This window comes from Ictidomys tridecemlineatus, chromosome 1 (assembly GCF_052094955.1).
Source record: "Ictidomys tridecemlineatus isolate mIctTri1 chromosome 1, mIctTri1.hap1, whole genome shotgun sequence".
NCBI lineage: Eukaryota > Metazoa > Chordata > Mammalia > Rodentia > Sciuridae > Ictidomys > Ictidomys tridecemlineatus.
Genome location: NC_135477.1, coordinates 31,264,728 through 31,282,659, shown reverse-complemented (window position 1 = coordinate 31,282,659; position 17,932 = coordinate 31,264,728). Strand labels below are relative to the sequence as shown.

The following is a 17,932-nucleotide window of genomic DNA, read 5'->3' as shown; positions in this document are numbered from 1 at the left end:
CAAGGCAGAATTACTTCTGATTTCTTAGCTGAGAAAGTAAAAGATAGGAGGAAATGGAATTCCCAGCCTTGAAAAAAAAAAAGATTGCCAATCAAAATTACTATATCAGGCAAAACTATCCTTCAGAATTAAAAATCAATGAAAATCTTTCCAGATGAGCAGAAATTATAGATAGCTGCGAGAAGGTTCATTAGGGTGTGGCTTTGGGTTTATATTTTGTCCTTGGTGCGTAGAACTCTCTGCTTACTGATAGCCAGGTCCTGAACTGCTTTCATGTTCATGTTATGTTCCAGAAAAGAAATTATCTACATTTTGCCCAGGTCCTTAGCCTTTCTGTGAGGATGAATGTAATAGTGCTAAAGTAGTTATCAGGCAGAAGAAATTTTAAGGCTGCACAGAATTAAGACTGGGTCATGGATATTGCTAGTGACTTTCAGTCAAGTGTACTGTGATAATCAGAAGAAGAAATAAAAGGAGAAAGACTTGAAAAATTGTAGGTTAGCAGAAAAGTTCACGTAAAACTGGGGCTACAGAATTTGTGGTTGTTAAAAAGATTATAGCCAGTAAATGGACGCTAAGTAGTTTTAAAAAGGACAATAGGAAAGATGGCTTGAGCCTCTCAGGAATTGGGAAGACCACACCCATCTCAGTCTTAAGGTGTCAACGTAAAAATTCCTTTGAGAAGAAACCTTGGGAATACCCTACTTGTACAAGGAGCTAGGAAGATATTTCAATGTGCAGGATGATGCAGATAGGGAGACCTTCATAGCCATGGTCTCTGGAGGCTTGGTTGTTGATCCAGACGGTGACAAATCTTGGTGTCAAACATGTAATTCTAGTATTGCATTAATGCAAGATGCTGGAATTAGAGGGTCATGAAGGATTCCTCCAAGATTTCAAAGGATGATCTGGGAGACCAAGCAAATTGGAGCAGGGTCAGATTTCTGTGCAGAGAGCCCCTGAAAGGGCAATGCATGATGTGAGCAGGAAGCTGAATCTACAGCGGAAAGCCCTGAGTTTAAGAAGTATTAATAACATTAAATATCCGCCAAAGAAATCCATAGGAGTTGAGCAGAGACAAACCAAGAGAAAATCCATGTAGATTGCAATCTGCAAGGCCAGAGGGGTGAAGTTATGCTACCTAATGTGTATTAGGTCATTAGTACCATAAACGTGGCCACTTGGACAAGCATCCACTTCTTTTCCTGCCTCTGCATCTTGTCTCTGTGCTTTCTTTTTATTTTTCTTAAACACAAGAAAGGATATAAATAAGAATGTGAAGACAACGTACAGAATGGGAGAAAAAAATTGCAAGCTACTCTTCCTGCAGAGGATTAATATCCATAATATAGGGGCTCGGGATGTGGCTCAAGCAGTAATGCGCTCGCCTGGCATGCTCGGGGCACTGGGTTCGATCCTCAGCACCACATAAAAAATAAAATAAAATAAAGATGTTGTGTCCACCAAAAACTGAAAAATAAATATTAAAAAATTCTCTCTCTCTCTTTCTTCTCTCTCTCTTTAAAAAATCCATAATACATAAATAACTCAGAAAACTTAACACCAAAATACACAAGTAACCCTAACTAATAAGTGCACAAATGAACTAAAGACACACTTCTCAAACGAAGAAATACAAATGGTCAAGTATACGAAAAAATAGCATTTTAGCAATTAAGAAAATTCAAATTTTCAGACACTGATATTTAACCTCACCCCAATTAGAATGGCAATCCTCAAGAACACAAAAAATAATAAATGCCACAGATGACACAGATGGGAAAAAATACTTTTAAACTGTTGCTGGGATTGTAAATTAGCACAGCCACTATGGAAATCTTTATGAAGGTTCCTCAAATACTAGGACTGGAACCACAATATGACCCCGCTATACCTCTCCTCAATAATTATCCTAAGGAATTAAATAAAGAAAAACAGTTGGGGAAAACCTTATGAAAATCAATGGAAAATTAGTAGAGTAGAAGAAAGGGTTCAGGGGAAGTGAGGAGGTAACAGAAAGGGGAAATACTGAAAAGTGATTTTGGCTGAATGACATTGTTATATTGGGTGCATGTATAAATATGTAATAACAAATCCTATCACAATTTACAACTGTAATCCAGCAATAAAAATAAATGGAAAAAAGAAACAAAAAGAAATGTTTGAAAATGCATCTATGTATCCATCAACAGATGGATGGATAAAGATAATGTGATATGTATACACAATGAAGTTCCACTCAATCTTAGAGAATAAAATGTCATTCTCAAAGAAACAGATGGAACTGGAGAACATAATGCTAAGTGTGATAAACCAGACTCAAAAAGTCAAGGGTCACATGTTTTCTCTCATATGTGGTAGCTAGAGAGAAAAGGAAACGTAAAGGACATTGTCAAAATGGAAAAAAGACAAAGACAGTAGGTAAAGGGAATGAGGGAGGGAGAAAAGAAAGGAAATGGGAAGTATATGGGAAAGAAACTGATAAATTTGTGCCATGTCCATGTATGACTATATCACAATACATCCTACCCTTATAGATAATTCTAATGTGTAAATAAAAACCTTTAAAAAACATGACCATACAGAAGTAATGACTCAAAGATGGTAGAATAGGACGATCAAGGTATCAGTCCTTCCAGAGAAACAACTACTGACTTAGTATGAACTTTCTAAAGCAACTGTTTTGAAACTCTGGAACCGAGCTGAAAACTATGTTATCAAGGGAAATATTTGATTAAGAAAATTTCTTATAAACCTCAGTGTCTCATGAACCAGCTACTCTTCCCCATAGAGCAGTACCCACTGCAGGTAGCTGTGAGGATACTGGATTACATTCCCTGCTGCATCTAGTTGACCTTAGAATGGGCAACAGGGATCCTGTCCCACAAAAACCACCTTTGTATGTTTTAGTCACTTGATCTGGATCACTAAGGGGCCATTACACAGGCTGGTCATTGTACAGTTTTCCATTCTCCCCCAAACTGAGAAAGGAACAATTATTTCAATTCACATTTTGTGATGCCAATTTTATATTTTTTAGCTTGTCTATAATCATTTTCTCTTCACCTGAGGTGTGGATTTTGTCTTTCATCAGGTAGATTATTAGTATCTATAGAACAGGATTCATGTATTCTAGCTATTTAAAATTCATTTTTAATTCTTCTATGATGCATATCTATAAAAACAAGATATGCTTAAAGTGATTGTCAAGAATGTCTTGCCTGACCACTGAACTAGCCCCAGTAACCATACATTAATCAATGAACCACAAAATGTAGAAGCAATCAGATAACTGAGCCGTTGTTCACATTTTACCTCTTCCATTTTAATCAGGAAATAGTCAATGAAGTCCCGAGGATTGTTGATATCTAGAGATTCTTGGTGTTCTTTTATTTTCTCCAAAAAATACTGTTTTGTGTCAGCAGCATTCTTAAGGAATGTTTTATGGCTCCCTGGGAAATAATCAATGAGAACAGGAAAAGTGTTGCAGACCTACAAAATAAAAAATTTTTTATTAGAAACAGGTAAGAAAAAGATGAATATTATGACTAGTCCATCTTAGAAACTATAACTTTAACAATTAAAAAAAATTGGTTTCCACCTTAAGGGAGAAGTTTTCACTGTACATACATACTAATACCCAAGCTTAAAGAAAGATTTAAGGGGCACAACTATGACCAGGGGATCAGAAATGATAACCTTTTCTATATTCATCCATCATCTTTAGATATAAAAATAAGTTTATATAAATTCTCTCCACTTTCAGTCTAATCTTTCTGTACAATCTGGAAATATAGCTTGATGTGAATTACCATGATTGATGCTTTGTAGATGAGAATTGAGTTTCAGGGAGTTTCGGTAATCAGGGAAAGAGTACAATCCTTGGAGATTATGAATTATGCTCAGTAGAGAGAAGCCAACAAGGGGAGGCTCAGGGGAAGTAGTGGGGACTGAATTAGGACACATTTTTCCATCATTCTATAATTACATCAAAAGGAATCTTTTTGTTATATATAACTAAAAAAAGAATAAGAAATCCTAAAAAATGAAAAAGAGAGCACAATGCCGCTCGCTGCTTTTCCTTATATAAAGCAGCCTCAGAAATGGAGTAAATACCAGAGAACGCAGAAGGCTTTGAAAATACTGTGAAACGCAGCTGGGCATGCTATGGATGAAGTAACCACGCACGAGAGTACTTAGTAGAATTCCGAAGATCTCACAATTAACTTTAATGAAGAATACAGAACCTGCCAGCTAAGCATCAGGTAAAAATGTTTGTTGAGGGCTATACACATGGAAATGCCATCATTTCATTAACTTAACCCTGTTACCATTCTGACTGAAGTAAGATGAAATATCAGTGTAGTTTTAATTTGCATTTCATAATTGCTAGAGATGTTGAACATGCTTTCATATATTTGTTGAACATTCATTAATTCTTCCTTGGAATCGTGTCTCTTTAGTTCCTTTGCCCACTTATTTATTGGGTTTTTTTGATAATTTGGTGTTTTTTTTGAGTTCTTTGTATATCCTGGCATTAATGCTCTGATGTGCAGGTAGCAAAGATTTTCTCCCATTCTGTGGGGACTTCCTCCACATTCTTGATTGTTTCCTTTGCTGTGAAGAAGTTTTTAGTTTGATACTATCCCATTTATTGATTATAGATTTTATATATTATGCTTTAGGAGTTTTGCTGAAGACATTATGCTTATTTCATAAGCCAACATGATAGAGCTGGGCCTACTTTTTTTTTTCTAGCAGGTACAGGGGTCTGGTTTAATATCTAGGTCCTTGATCCACTTTGAGTTGAGATTTTTGCTGGGTGAGAGATAGGGGTTCAATTTAATTCTGTCACATATGGATTTCCAGTTTCCCCAGCACTATTTGTTAAAAAGGCTATCTTTTCTCCAACATATGTTTTGTATCCTTTGTCAAGAATCAAATAACTGTATTTGTGCCAAGGAATGTGATGACATTTCCAAGTGGTGATTGGAGTGCAGACCTTGTGAATGATAAATTTTTTATAGAGGTCTGGGTGTCCACTGAGTGCCATGACCTTCCTCAATGTAGTCACCAAAGTACTTTACAAATATTAGGCTTTATGGGGTATTAGGAAAAGCACTGGCCTGAAGCCAATAGATTTGCATGTCATCTCTACATGTGGATATTCATTTTTCTGTGCATAAAGTGAAGGACTCAGTCATATTTTCCTGATGCTCACTATATGACACCAAACACTGGGTTAGACTGTGGTGTTTAGACTCACTTTACTACTTGGACCACTAGAAGTTTTGACTTGCCAAAGTAAGAACATAAATGTTTTCTCAAGAAGAAGGGGTAGGATTTTTCTCACCTGGATCCATGGGGAGCTCAGAATAGCCACATTTTCATTTAATTTCCGCAGTAAGTTTAGAAAATGCTGATCTTTATAATCAAAACGATTATGGAAGATAATGGAGAAGATCACATTGCAGGGAGCACAGCTCAGGAAAAAAGTGGGATCACAGGGTGAGGCTAAAGAAGTGGAAACATTGAAAATTCACATTAAAAATACATTAAAGTATATTTCTCTTAGAGATAACAGGGAAAGGTAATTGTAGAAACTCTAAGCAATATCTATCTAGAAATTCCCTTGACATGAATAGATTCAGCATGCTAAAAATCATTACCCATTTTGCTATAATTTTGAATTGAATTTTACCTTCTAGACAATTTGATAATGATTTTCCTAATGCTCCATTCAAATCTACTGTGTTTTTAAGCTATTCTAATCCAAAGAAGCATGTATTTTGGAAAACATTTTAGAAGATCACTTTAAAAACCTCCGTTAATTCAATTTCAGTGCAGAATCATATTTGCCATTAAACCTGTAGATAATTAGGAATTATGTAGAAAGGAAAAGGATTAGGGACATTCACATATGTGGTGTGTGTGTGTGTGTGTGTGTGTGTGTGTGTGTGTGTATGTGTGTGTGTGTGTATACACCATTGAAAGATTTATGTGTAAAACCAGCAAAGGTAAAGACTAAACAGAGAGTAATTATGTACAATTTTGTATATTTGTGGAACAAATGAATACAAGCAGAAAATATATAAGTTTTACAAGGAAAAAAGGCAAATATATATATACAATGAAAATAAAAGTGAGAAATTCTTATATATTAAAGTAAATTCAAGGTAACACAGAAGTTAAGTGGAATGTGTTTCTTTCTTAATTTGAGAGACAGAGAAGGAAAAACAGGCAAATAGAACAATGAAAGAATGGAGATCCATAGGAGGGAAAACAGGTATCTACAATCAACTGATTTTCCACAAAGTTGCCAAAACTTATACTGGACAAAGGAAAGCCTTTCCAATAAATGTAGCATGCACAAGATTGCCACTTGATCCTTCTCACTCACCTGTACAAAATTCAACTCAAAATGGCTCAGAGACTCTACTGTAAGACCTGAAACCCTACACAAACTGGAAGAAAACATAACATAGTGGAAACACCTCAACATGGATACAAGTTATGATTATTTTGTATATGATCCTAAAAGCAAAAATAGGCAAGTAGAATACATCAAAATGAAAAGTTCCTACACAACAGTCAATAGACTGAGAAGACATCCTACAGAATAGGAGATAGTATTTGTCAATTATTCATCTCACAAAGGATTAAAATTGACAATACATAAGAAAACAAACAAATAAACCCCAAGTAATACAATTAAAAATGGGCAAATAGGGCTGGGGCTGGGGCTGGGGCTCAGCAGTAGCACCCTTGCCTGGCATGCATGAGGCCCTGGGCTCAACTATTAGCACCACATATAAATAAATAAAATAAAGGTCTATCAACAACTAAAAAGAATATTTAAAGAAAAATGGATAAATAATCTTAGTAGGCACTTTCAATAGAAGAAATACAACTGAATACTAAATACATTTTTAAAATGATCAATAATATTAAGCCACCAGGCAAATGCAAATCAAAACTACCAAGAGATATCATTTTACCCTGGTTAGAATGGCAATCATCAAAACATGAAAATGAAAATAAGAAACACAAATTACCACCACTACCACCACAACAACCAATAACAAACATTGGAGAGGTGTGCAGAAAAAGAACACATTATACCTGTTGGTGGGAATGTACATTAGGATAACCATTATAAAAACACAGTATGGAGTTTCCTCCTACTTTTTTTCCTGCTTCTGGTACATAGATGAAAGAAATGAAATCAAGACACAACATACATTGCTGCACGTTCAGGATAACTATAACACTATTCATAATAATTTAGATATCATATTAAATTAAGTGCTTATCAACAGAATAGTGACTAAAGATGCTCCGTTACATACACGATGTATCTGTATTCAGTCATAAAGAAGAAACAAATCTTGTCATTTACAGCAAAGAAGAGAGAACTGGGGGACTTTATGTTAAGTAAGAGGTCAGAAACAGAAAGTCAAGTATTTCTGGTCTCTCTCATGTGTGAAAGCTAAAATAAATATGACCCTGAAAGTAGAAGAGTGATCACTGGAGATGGGAAAGAGTGTGTGCTGGTGGTGAGTAGGGCAGAGTGACAGAGAGGATGGAATTTAAACAGTATATGTTCACACATATGTGGGAATACCATAGTGGCTTTCATTAATATGGACTGATTATAATAAATACAATAGAATAATTTGAAATAAACAAAAAAATAATAATGCAAAGAAAGCATAGAGCATTGGGTAAGGGCAAAGCGTTCAGGTTATCTACTCCTCCATTAGGCTCTGTAAATGTTCCAGGGTTCAAAGCTTTCAGAACAAAGGTTTCTTTCAGTTATAGAGTTGTAGGGTAATTAGGGAAAACTGGGAATTTCTTTTGTATGTTATTCACTGGTAAAGTCTGATTTTTGGTCAGTCTTTCTTTCTTTCTTCCTTTTTCTTTTTCTTTTTCTTTCTTTTTTTTTCTTTGTTAATTTGAAAGACAAATTTAAAAACAGAACAATCTGAATCCAAGCTGAAAATCAGAGACACTGTGAAAAACACTTTGGGTCAGTAAAAAAGACAGGAGAGGTAAGTATTTAGTGTAATCATAATTATTGAGACTTTCTGTAGGGATACTGGCTGTGGAAATGTACACAGAAGCATTTCCCTGGTGAGCAAACACCCAGAGGGTAACAGGCACTCTGTTTCCCACCCTTAGAATGCCCTGCAGTTTCTCCTAGGAACTAGTAAAATAACTGTATACATATGCGATGTCTAGCTGCTATAGCAATGCCCTACTTGAAAGGGCTCTGTGCTAGAGTCTTATCAGCCTCAACCTTGATCTTTGGCACATAGCTTCTGAGAATAAAGGAATCTGCTTGCTAGAAAACGACAATGTTTCACCAAGATAAGGTACTCCTGGATTGGCCTGCCTAACAGTAACTTCAGAAAATGGATTTTCTTGAGAGTTTCACAAATCTTCTGACATTACATATTATAACTGTAGAATGTAACTGCAGTATAAGCAACCTTACTGATACACTAAACAATAACGTAGTTGTGGTACTAATGACCTAATGTAACCTATTGGTATAAATAAACATGGTTGCTTGGACAAACAGCCATTTTTTCCTGCCTCTATATCTTGTCTCTGTGTCCCATTATTATTTTCCTTACAACTCTCCAGGAGATATGCCAATAAATGTAAAACCAGAGATTAGTATAATTACTAGATACTGGCCTTGGAAGAAACCATGAGTGAAGTCAGAAAGCAAAAGAGACTGATATAACGAATCACTCACACTTGGTTTTCCTCAACTCCTCCACAAGGCAGCGGGCTTCCTCTTGAACTCGGTCTTCAATGCTCCTCTTCCCCATCCCAAAATTCCTCAGAGTCATGACTGAGAAGCGCCTCATCACTTTCCATCTGTTTCCAGAAGTTAAAAGGATTCCTAAATGAAAGAGAGCAGAATCTAGGAGGATACCCCAGGCAAGGTAGAGGAAGAAGATAGATAAGTGGCACCCACAGAAATGGTCAAGCTCAACCTGGCTTTCTCTTCTATATTTTCCTCCTCCCCATGACCATTGCTCAGCCACCTCACATGCATGCACACTTACCAAGTCCTTCAGTAACTCTCTCAACCACAGGGAAACTGCCTCTTCCAGAAAATACTTCCCCATGATCAATCAGGGCTTCCTTCACAGCTTCATAGCCATGCAACACCACAGTGGGCCTCATACCCAAATACACAGTGAACACAGGGCCATAGGCTTTTGACAACTGGAAAGGAGAAAGAAAGTGCAGATATTAGCTGGAGAAGATCAGCATTTGATCTTCATGTTCAGAATGATTCAGACTGTTATTTGGTTTACTCTCAGTATTATCTGTTATATTTTATTGTGTCAGATGAATCTTCAAATATTTTTGAATTGTGTTCCTAAATGTGATGGAAATCATAGCTGTCACTTATTGATGGTCTACGATGTGCCACCATAGCGAATCCTCACATTAATGCATCTAGAGGACTTATTTATTCTGTTTTACATGCAAAGGAAATGCAGTAAGAGAGTTACAAATTTATTTGTGGTGTGCCATGTATAATAAACAGAAGAACCAAATCTTAACATTTTATTTTTCAACTTCTGAAGTATACCAATTTATCAGTCCCCAGTGCTTACCCATCTTTGCACTAACACCCAGCTGATTAGCAGGGCTTGTGGCATTGAGATTTTGATTGAGTAAGCTCATGATGAGAACTGGAAGTCTATATTTTTAAAAGTGACTCCAGATGATCTTAAGACTCATAGGTTGAAATCACAGCTATCACTAACACAGCAAGAGAGTGAATACCAGGGAGGCAGCACCAGGCCATGCAGCATCTCATGGAAGAACAATTTCTCTCACCTGGCAGCTATTCATGGGGTACAGACTTAAGCTTTGTGCAAAACCCACAAGGATTCTGTTAACACCCAGTGGACCCTGAATGGTTAATTCTTTCTTTCCTTCACTGTCTTAGGCTAGTTCTCAACCCATAGGTGTTTTTTTCCCCCATTAATGGCTTTATTGAGGTTACATTGAAAATTAAAAAGTGTATACATTTAGAGTGTAAAATGATATTTAGATTTATGTAGACACTGCAAATTGATTATATCTATAATGTATGCATCATATATATGTCTCACCTCTGTGTTAACATTTTCATGTGTGTGGGGTGAAAACATGTCAGTTAATTTCAGGTGTAACATGCATTATTATTTACTGCAGTTAGTATGCTGTGTCTTAGGTCCCCAATGCTTATTCACCTTATAACTGAATATTATACCCTTGGACCAACATCTCATCTTTTTTCTCACCTCCCAGCCCCCAATTAACCACCATTCTAGTCTCTATCACTATAGTTTGAGGCTTTTTGCTTTGTTTTGTAAGATTCCACATATAAATGAGATCATATAGTGAAGGGCTTTCTGTGTGGCTCCTTCCCTCATCATAAAGGCCTCTAGGCTCATTTCATGTTGGGATAATTAACAGGCAATCCTTTTATAAGACTTAATAAGATTCTATTTTATATATAAAATACATTTGATTCATGCGTTCAGCCACAAGTGGATGCTTAGGTTGGTGTCATTTCTTAACTATTGCAGATAATGCTGTAATAAATATGGAGTGTGAATGCCTTTTAACATACTGATTTCATCTCTTTGCATATATATTAAGAAGTGGGCTATTGGATCAAATGGTAGCTCTATTTTTCAATATTTTGAGGAAGCTGAAAACACAATCATTTCTGTAATGGCTGTATCAATTCGCATTCCCACCACTGCTGCACAAGATTTTCCTCTTTTTCTACATCTTTGCTAACCCTTGCTATGTATTGATCAATATTTGAAGATTTATCTGATAAATATAATGAGAATAAACTGAATAATAGTCTGAATCATTCTGAACATGTAGATCAAATGCTGAGGTGTGAGGTGATATCTCCCAATATATTTTATTCACCTTGTTCACTGATATGGCTAAAAGGACCCAACCATAAAAACTATAGAGGAGAAAAAGTTTATTTGAGAGCTCACAATTTCAGAGGTCTTAGTTCATAAAAGGCCCACACATTCCTTAGGGCCTAAGGTGAAGCAGAGCAGCATGGTGGAAGTGTGTCACTGAGGGAAACAGCTCACATGGTAATCAGGACAGAGAGAGAGAGAGAGAGAGAGAGAGAGAGAGAGAGAGAGAGAGAGAGAGAGAGAGAGAGAGAATCACCACTTGCCAAATACAAATATATACCTTATATTCATGCCCCCAATGTACCACTTCCTCCAGCCACACCCCACCAGCCTTCAGCTACCACTCAATTATTCCCACCAGGGAGTAATTAACTGATTAGTTTAAGGCTATAACCCAATTATTTCTTTTCCAAACCTTCTTACATTTTCTCACACAAAGCTTGTGGGGGATGTTTCACATCAAAACCATAACATTGTGGTTTTGAATTGCATTTTCCTGATGATGTGGTCATCTTTTCATATCCTCTTGAAAAATTTGCATGATTTTTGGAAAAATATCTATTCATATTGTTTTTACTCCTTGAAACTCTAGCAAGAGCAATTAGACAAAAGAAATTAAAGGGATTCAAATAGGAAAAGAAGAACTCAAGTGACTACTATTTGCCAATGACATGATTCTATACTTAGAGAATCCAAAAGATTCCACCAGAAAACTTGTAGATTTAATAAATGAATTTGGCAACGTAGTAGGATATAAAATCAATACCCATAAATATAGTGTATTTCTATATATCACTGATAAAGCCTCTGAAAGAGAAATTAGAAAAACCATCCCATTCACACTAGCCTCAAAAAATAAGAAAATACTGGGAATCAATTTAAGAAAAGAGCTGAAAGATCTCTACAAGGAAAACTACAGAACACTAAGAAAGAAATCAAAGAAAACCTTAGAAAACAGAAAGATCTCTCATGCTCTTGAATACGCAGAATTAATGTTGCCAAATTGCTATACTACCAAAAGTGCTATACAGATTAATGCAGTACCAATTAAAATCCCAGTGTACCACATAAAGTAGAAAAATCAATCATGAAATTCATTTGGAAAAATAAGAGTCTCAGAATAGCCAAAGCAATCTTTAGCAAGAAAGGTGAAGCAGAACACATCACAATACCAGACATTAAACTATACTACAGAGCCATAGTAACAAAAACAGCATGTTATTGGAGCCAAGACAGACATGTAGACCAAGGGTGCACAACAGAAGACACAGAGACAAACCCATATAAATACAGTTATCTCATACTAGACAAACGAACCCAAAATACACATTGGAGAAAAGATAGCCTCTTCAACAAATGGTGCTGGGAAAAACTGGAAATCCTTATGTAGCAAAATAAAATTAAACCAAACCTTGCATGGTCTCACAAGTGAGCTTGTAGGGAATGCTTCACTTCTAAACTATAACATTGTGGTTTTGAATTGCATTTTCCTGATGACAAGTGATGTGAACATCTTTTCATATCCCATTGGCAATCTGAATGCTTTTTGGAAAAATATATATTCATATTCTTTGTCCATTTTCTATTAGTAGATTTTAGTTATAAACATTACTGTGGCTCCTTTATAAAATTTAAGTACTAGTGCTCATTTTGATATAATTCTGCAAGCATGGAATACAATATTGTTTCTCCTTTTCCTCCCTTGTCCTTAACCCTTAAACCTTTCCTCTACTCTACTAATATTTCTTCTATCATTTTTAGTGCTTTTTTCAAATTAGAGCCTTGTGAATACACACAAAACTAGATTCATTGTAGTATATTCATATGTGAATTTTGTCAAATTCATTGCACAGTTCTTCATTTTTGCCATCCCTTCTCTCTCCCTTCAATTCCGGTTTTCTATTCCACTAATTTCTATTTTTGTGGAATCTACCCTTTTAATTTTTGCCCATTATTTTTGTTTAGCTTTTGCATATCAGAGAAAACATTTGATCCTTCACTCTCTGGATCTGGCCTATTTCATTTAGTATGTGGCCTCCGGTTTAACTTGTTTTCCATCTTGCCCATTTTTAATAAGGTTATTTATGAAGTTTTTTTTAGTTTAATTTTGTTTTGATTTTGATTTTTTAGTTTCTTATAAATTTGGATACTCTATTCTCCCTTCTATAGGGTCTTTTCTTTTTGTAGATTGCTTCATTTGGTATGCAGAAATGTTTTCAGAATGATTTAGTTTTACTTTTGTATTTATATTTTTGCATGTGATTTTGGTGTAAAATAAAAAAAATAAAATAAGGTAAAATAAAACCATATTAAAATAACACTTTAAAAAAAGATAAAAACAAGAATGCCAGATACTGTGGGGTTTAGCCCCAAGAGGGAGGGATGGGGCAAATTTTATGCATGGGTACTCAGATTTAGATTGGAAAAATAAGTCCTGGGACTTTGTTGTGCAATAGGGTGATGATAGATAATGTGCTGCTCATTTTGAAACAGTTAGAAGAGAGAACTTCAAGTATTTTTATCACTAATAAATGATAAATATTTCAGGCAATAGGTACTTTTATGTAAATTTGAACATTACACAAGATACACAGATATCAAAACATGAAATGGTGGCTCATAAATATGCATGATTCTTATGTGTAAATTAAAAAGGGACTGTAAACAAAGCATTGGTAGATCAAGATTATGGAACATCTTTTCCATGTTTTCTTCTAGTGATTTTATAGTTTCAGGTCTTCCATTTGTCTTAAATCTATTTTGAATTGATTTTTGTGTATATGTTAGAAATGAGTCTAGTTTGTTTTTTGCATGTGTATGTAGTTTTCCAAATGTCATTCAGCAAAGAGACTATTCTTCCCTCATGTGTATTCCTGGCCCTTTTGTGAATAATTAATAGGTGTATTTCCTAGATTCTTCATGGAATCCATGGGTGTATGCATCTTCTTTATGCCTACACTGCCATGTTTTGTTTACTGTAACTATGTACATATATTGAAGCCCAGATTTCTTACATAAGATACCATTTGTTATTCAGAATCTTTTGAGGTTGTATGCAAATTTTAAGACTTGATAAATTTTTGTGAAATATACTATTGAATTTTTCATAGGGATTGCATTGAATCTGTATATCACCTCAAGTAATTACAATAATAATTCATCTAACATGTGAACAAGGATTATTTTTTTCATGGATTTCTGTCTTCTACAAATTCTTTCATTGATATTTTATATATTTTTTATTTTTTACCTTGTTTAAATTTATTACTAAATATTTTATTCTTTCTCATGGTATTGTAAATGAAATACTTCTTTGAACTTTTATCATTTTGTTGTTAAAAATGCTGCTGAATTTTGTATAATATTTGTGTATCCTGCTTATTTAGAATTCATTTATTGTTCTAGTTGTTTTCAGATAAAGTTTGGAGTATTCCACAACAGAGACTAATTTGCTTCTTTCTTTGTGATTTCTTGCTTATTTTTTCTCTTTCTTGTTTATTTTTTCTGGTTGGATTTCAGTTCTCTGCTGAGTAAATGTGGGCATTCCTGTCTTTTCCCTAATTTTGGAGGAATACCTTTCAACTTTCACTATGGAGCATGGTTCTAGATATTGGCTAGTCACACATGGCCATTAGTGTTATGTAAAAAATTCCTTCTGTACCATGTGTTTTTTAAAGTATTATCATCAAAGAATATGGAATATGTAAAAGGCTTTTTGCACCTATTGAAATAGGCATGTGCTATTTGCCCTTGATTCTGTTGAAATGATGTATCACATTTATTAATTCATGCATGTTGAATCATCCTTGGATGTCAGGGATGAATCCTCCTTGATCACAGTGGATAGATCTCTTTTAACATGCTGGAGCACAGAAAACTGTTGATAAAATGGCAGTGTTCTTCCTAGCATTGGAGAAGTTATTTTTGAGCTTTTATACCATGGCATTGCTGTGATGGACTCCTAAGTCTTCTGGAACTTTTTTCATTTCTAGTTATTTCTCTTATTGTTGTTCTTGAGCAAAAGGAAATGAAGAATATTGTACTTCACTATCTTACTGACAGTCTATCTCATAGGTATTTCTTAACATGAGGTAGTTTTCTTCTTCAGAGAAACTTAATTTTGATAAATAAAAAATACCTACAAGCCATGCACCAGGTCACTTTTTTAATGAACTGGAGGTGGCAATAAGTGTTACAGATGTCAAAATAGAAACTGAACATTTGCCCTAAGGCTGTACATCTGTTAATAACAATAGTGCTATTTCTTGCTCAGTGCTTCCTCTAAGGAGATTTGCAAAGTAAGTGGGTCACTTCAGGTTCACCTAGTAGACATTTTGCTCCCAAACAATAATTGCAACTCAGCCCAGTAACAACGAATTTCACCCCACACATGTTCTAATCAAACCTTAGCCTCAATATTACTTCAATAAATAGAAATGAGGAGAAAAAAAGACCCAAATCAACAAGTAGGCCTCAAAGAGGACAACCAGAGGGAGACCTCAGGTCACAACCCTGAACCTACTCATGTATCAAAAACAGAGAGAAGTCCCAAAACAACAACAACAAAAAAAATATAACTATACACAAAAGGACATAGATAGAATATAGAAAGAAGAATCCATCTCAATTGAAGAAAAAGCCAATACCTCTGAAAACTTAATGAAATAGACAAAAAAAAAATCTTCCCCCTTAAATCACAATACCTCAGCAAGGAATCCCACTGATATAAAAGTAGGTGAAATTAATAGATAAATGATTATTAAGATGTTCAATAAATTAAAGGAAGCCCTGAGGAATAAATTAGAGAAAACTCAGAGTTGAAAGAGAATTTCAGTAAAGAAATAGAGATATTAAAAAGAAACTAGTCAGAACTGTAAAGATAAGGAAATAAAAATTCACTCAAAATCATCATGAACAAATTAGATTGTACAGAAAATAGAAAATCAATCAGAGTAATTGATTATGAAACAATGAAGGAAAGGGGTACTACAATTTTCCCATTTTAATATTTCCATCAAAATATTAAATGTGATTTTTTTTGGTCCCAGATACATTCTTTACATTACCTCTAACAATGAAAAACTATAAAAAGCAATGGAAACATCAAAATCCACAGAGAATATTTGTGGTGCAATAAACTCTTTTAATAATTTGCCAGTGCATATATTTAATTGAAAATGGAGGATTAATTTATTTACAATTCACAACCCACTGGATAAACATCAACATACTTACTTTAGTTAAGGATTTGCTGATGTTTTTAGCATCTATCTGCAGGATATTCCCAAGAATTGGGAGAGGCATGGGTCCTGGTGGGAGTCTCCCTCTCCCAGATCTCTGTCTCCATAGTGAAAGGAGAAGAATGCAGGAGAGACTGATCACCAAGGCCACAACTGGATCCATTGAAACCTTCTTTTACTGAGACAGCAGTGAACTTGCAATCAATGTAAAACTTTTATAGTGGTCCCTGTTAATCAGAATGTGTCTTACTTAAAAACTGCTGAGCCAATCAACTAGAAAAGTTGCAATCATTCTGAGTGTACATAGGTCACTTGATAAGGATTAAAACAAACTATTATTTACTTGTGTCTTTCCAAACCTCTAACCATGAAAATCTAATTCAGCCACTCTGAGTTCCCAGGAATAGGCATTTTAAAAAAAAAACAAACACACAAGCACTCAACCTTTGGTGGTAACCACGTGCAGCTAGGATTTTATCCAAAACATGCTGGATTCTCAGACTAATGACTGCTTGGAAATTCATGACTTGGGGGAAATCAGTGTATCTCTAAATTTTATATAAAATTATTGAACTTGTGATATTCATCAAACAACAAGATGGTTTGTCTTTGAAAATCAAACCTCTTAAATATTTTTAAATGTTGACCTAACATCGCAAGTGACTAAGTATAAACTGGGTAGTACAATTTAAACATTTTGAAATACCAAACGTACATCATGACATAACTAAATAAAAGTATATACCATTTGCTATGTAGCATCTCAATACCCTCCCAATCTTGAGGAGCAGAGGACAGAGATTCTTATTTTTTATTAGGCAAATGGGGAAACAGAGATTCTGTGAGCATGGGAGACCTTCATTCACACAGCTCACAGGGGTCCGAACTGGAATTTGAATGAGCTCCAATGCCCATAATGGGTGTGCTACGGCTTACATTAGAGTTGCCTCCAAAGCCACCTTAGAAGAGTAAAGCAAACACCACACTGACTCTGTTCCTAGACTAACAAGCTTCCCATCAAATCAATACCCATTATTTACTCCAAGGTTAACTGGGTCATAGATTCCACAAAAGAAAGAGGCACAGAAGAGCTTCTCCTGCTCCATCAGTACAGAGGTAAAACTTACTTGGCAAAACTGAGGAAGAGACAATCTCAAAACTATGAAGGGAGAGGCTTGAGAAACGATGGCTCTGCCAATCTCTCACCTCTTCCAGATGGGACTGCTTCTCTCGCTGGTTAGTATGTATTTAGATGTAATGGAATGAAAAGTATCAGACCATAAACAATAATACTGGAGACAGAAAAAGAGGCAGATGTTTTAGAGGTAGATAGGAGGCAAATAGTATACCGAACAGACTCTCAGCCCACAAGAAACAATATGCAAGCTGGTATATGAGACAGTATTTGGAAGTTGTGAATTGCATGTCATTGGATTGATGTAAACTACTAGATCACTAATGGTAATGCTGTACCAATAAATATATTGCATTTGTTTTAAATTGGAGAGCAGTGTTATTCACAATATATTTAATAAGGAAAATTGCTGTGAAGACCCTGTTACATAATATTTAGTATTCATATATACAAGTATTGTCAAAATTAACATGTAATTTCTCACATATATAACTTTTGATTTTTAAATTACTTTTTTCTTTTATTTATTTATTCATTCTAATTTGTTATCTATGATAACAGGATTCATTCCAATTCATAGTACACATGTGGAG

The 17,932-nt window shown here is 35.1% G+C and overlaps 1 protein-coding gene across 1 annotated transcript in view; it reads right to left on the bottom strand.

Annotated features, from left to right (window-relative positions):
- The window catches only part of LOC101978322 (cytochrome P450 2C18), a 32,506-nt gene extending 16,097 nt beyond the window's left edge, over positions 1 to 16,409 (bottom strand). Inside the window, exons 1-5 of the mRNA XM_005335308.3 lie at positions 16,200 to 16,409; positions 9,081 to 9,243; positions 8,765 to 8,914; positions 5,354 to 5,514; positions 3,316 to 3,492 (exon numbers count right to left, since the gene is read on the bottom strand). Coding sequence (XP_005335365.2) covers positions 3,316 to 3,492; positions 5,354 to 5,514; positions 8,765 to 8,914; positions 9,081 to 9,243; positions 16,200 to 16,367 — 819 coding nt within the window. The 5' untranslated portion in view covers positions 16,368 to 16,409. The remainder of the gene's footprint in view (positions 1 to 3,315; positions 3,493 to 5,353; positions 5,515 to 8,764; positions 8,915 to 9,080; positions 9,244 to 16,199) is intronic.
- Positions 16,410 to 17,932: the final 1,523 nt, after the last annotated feature.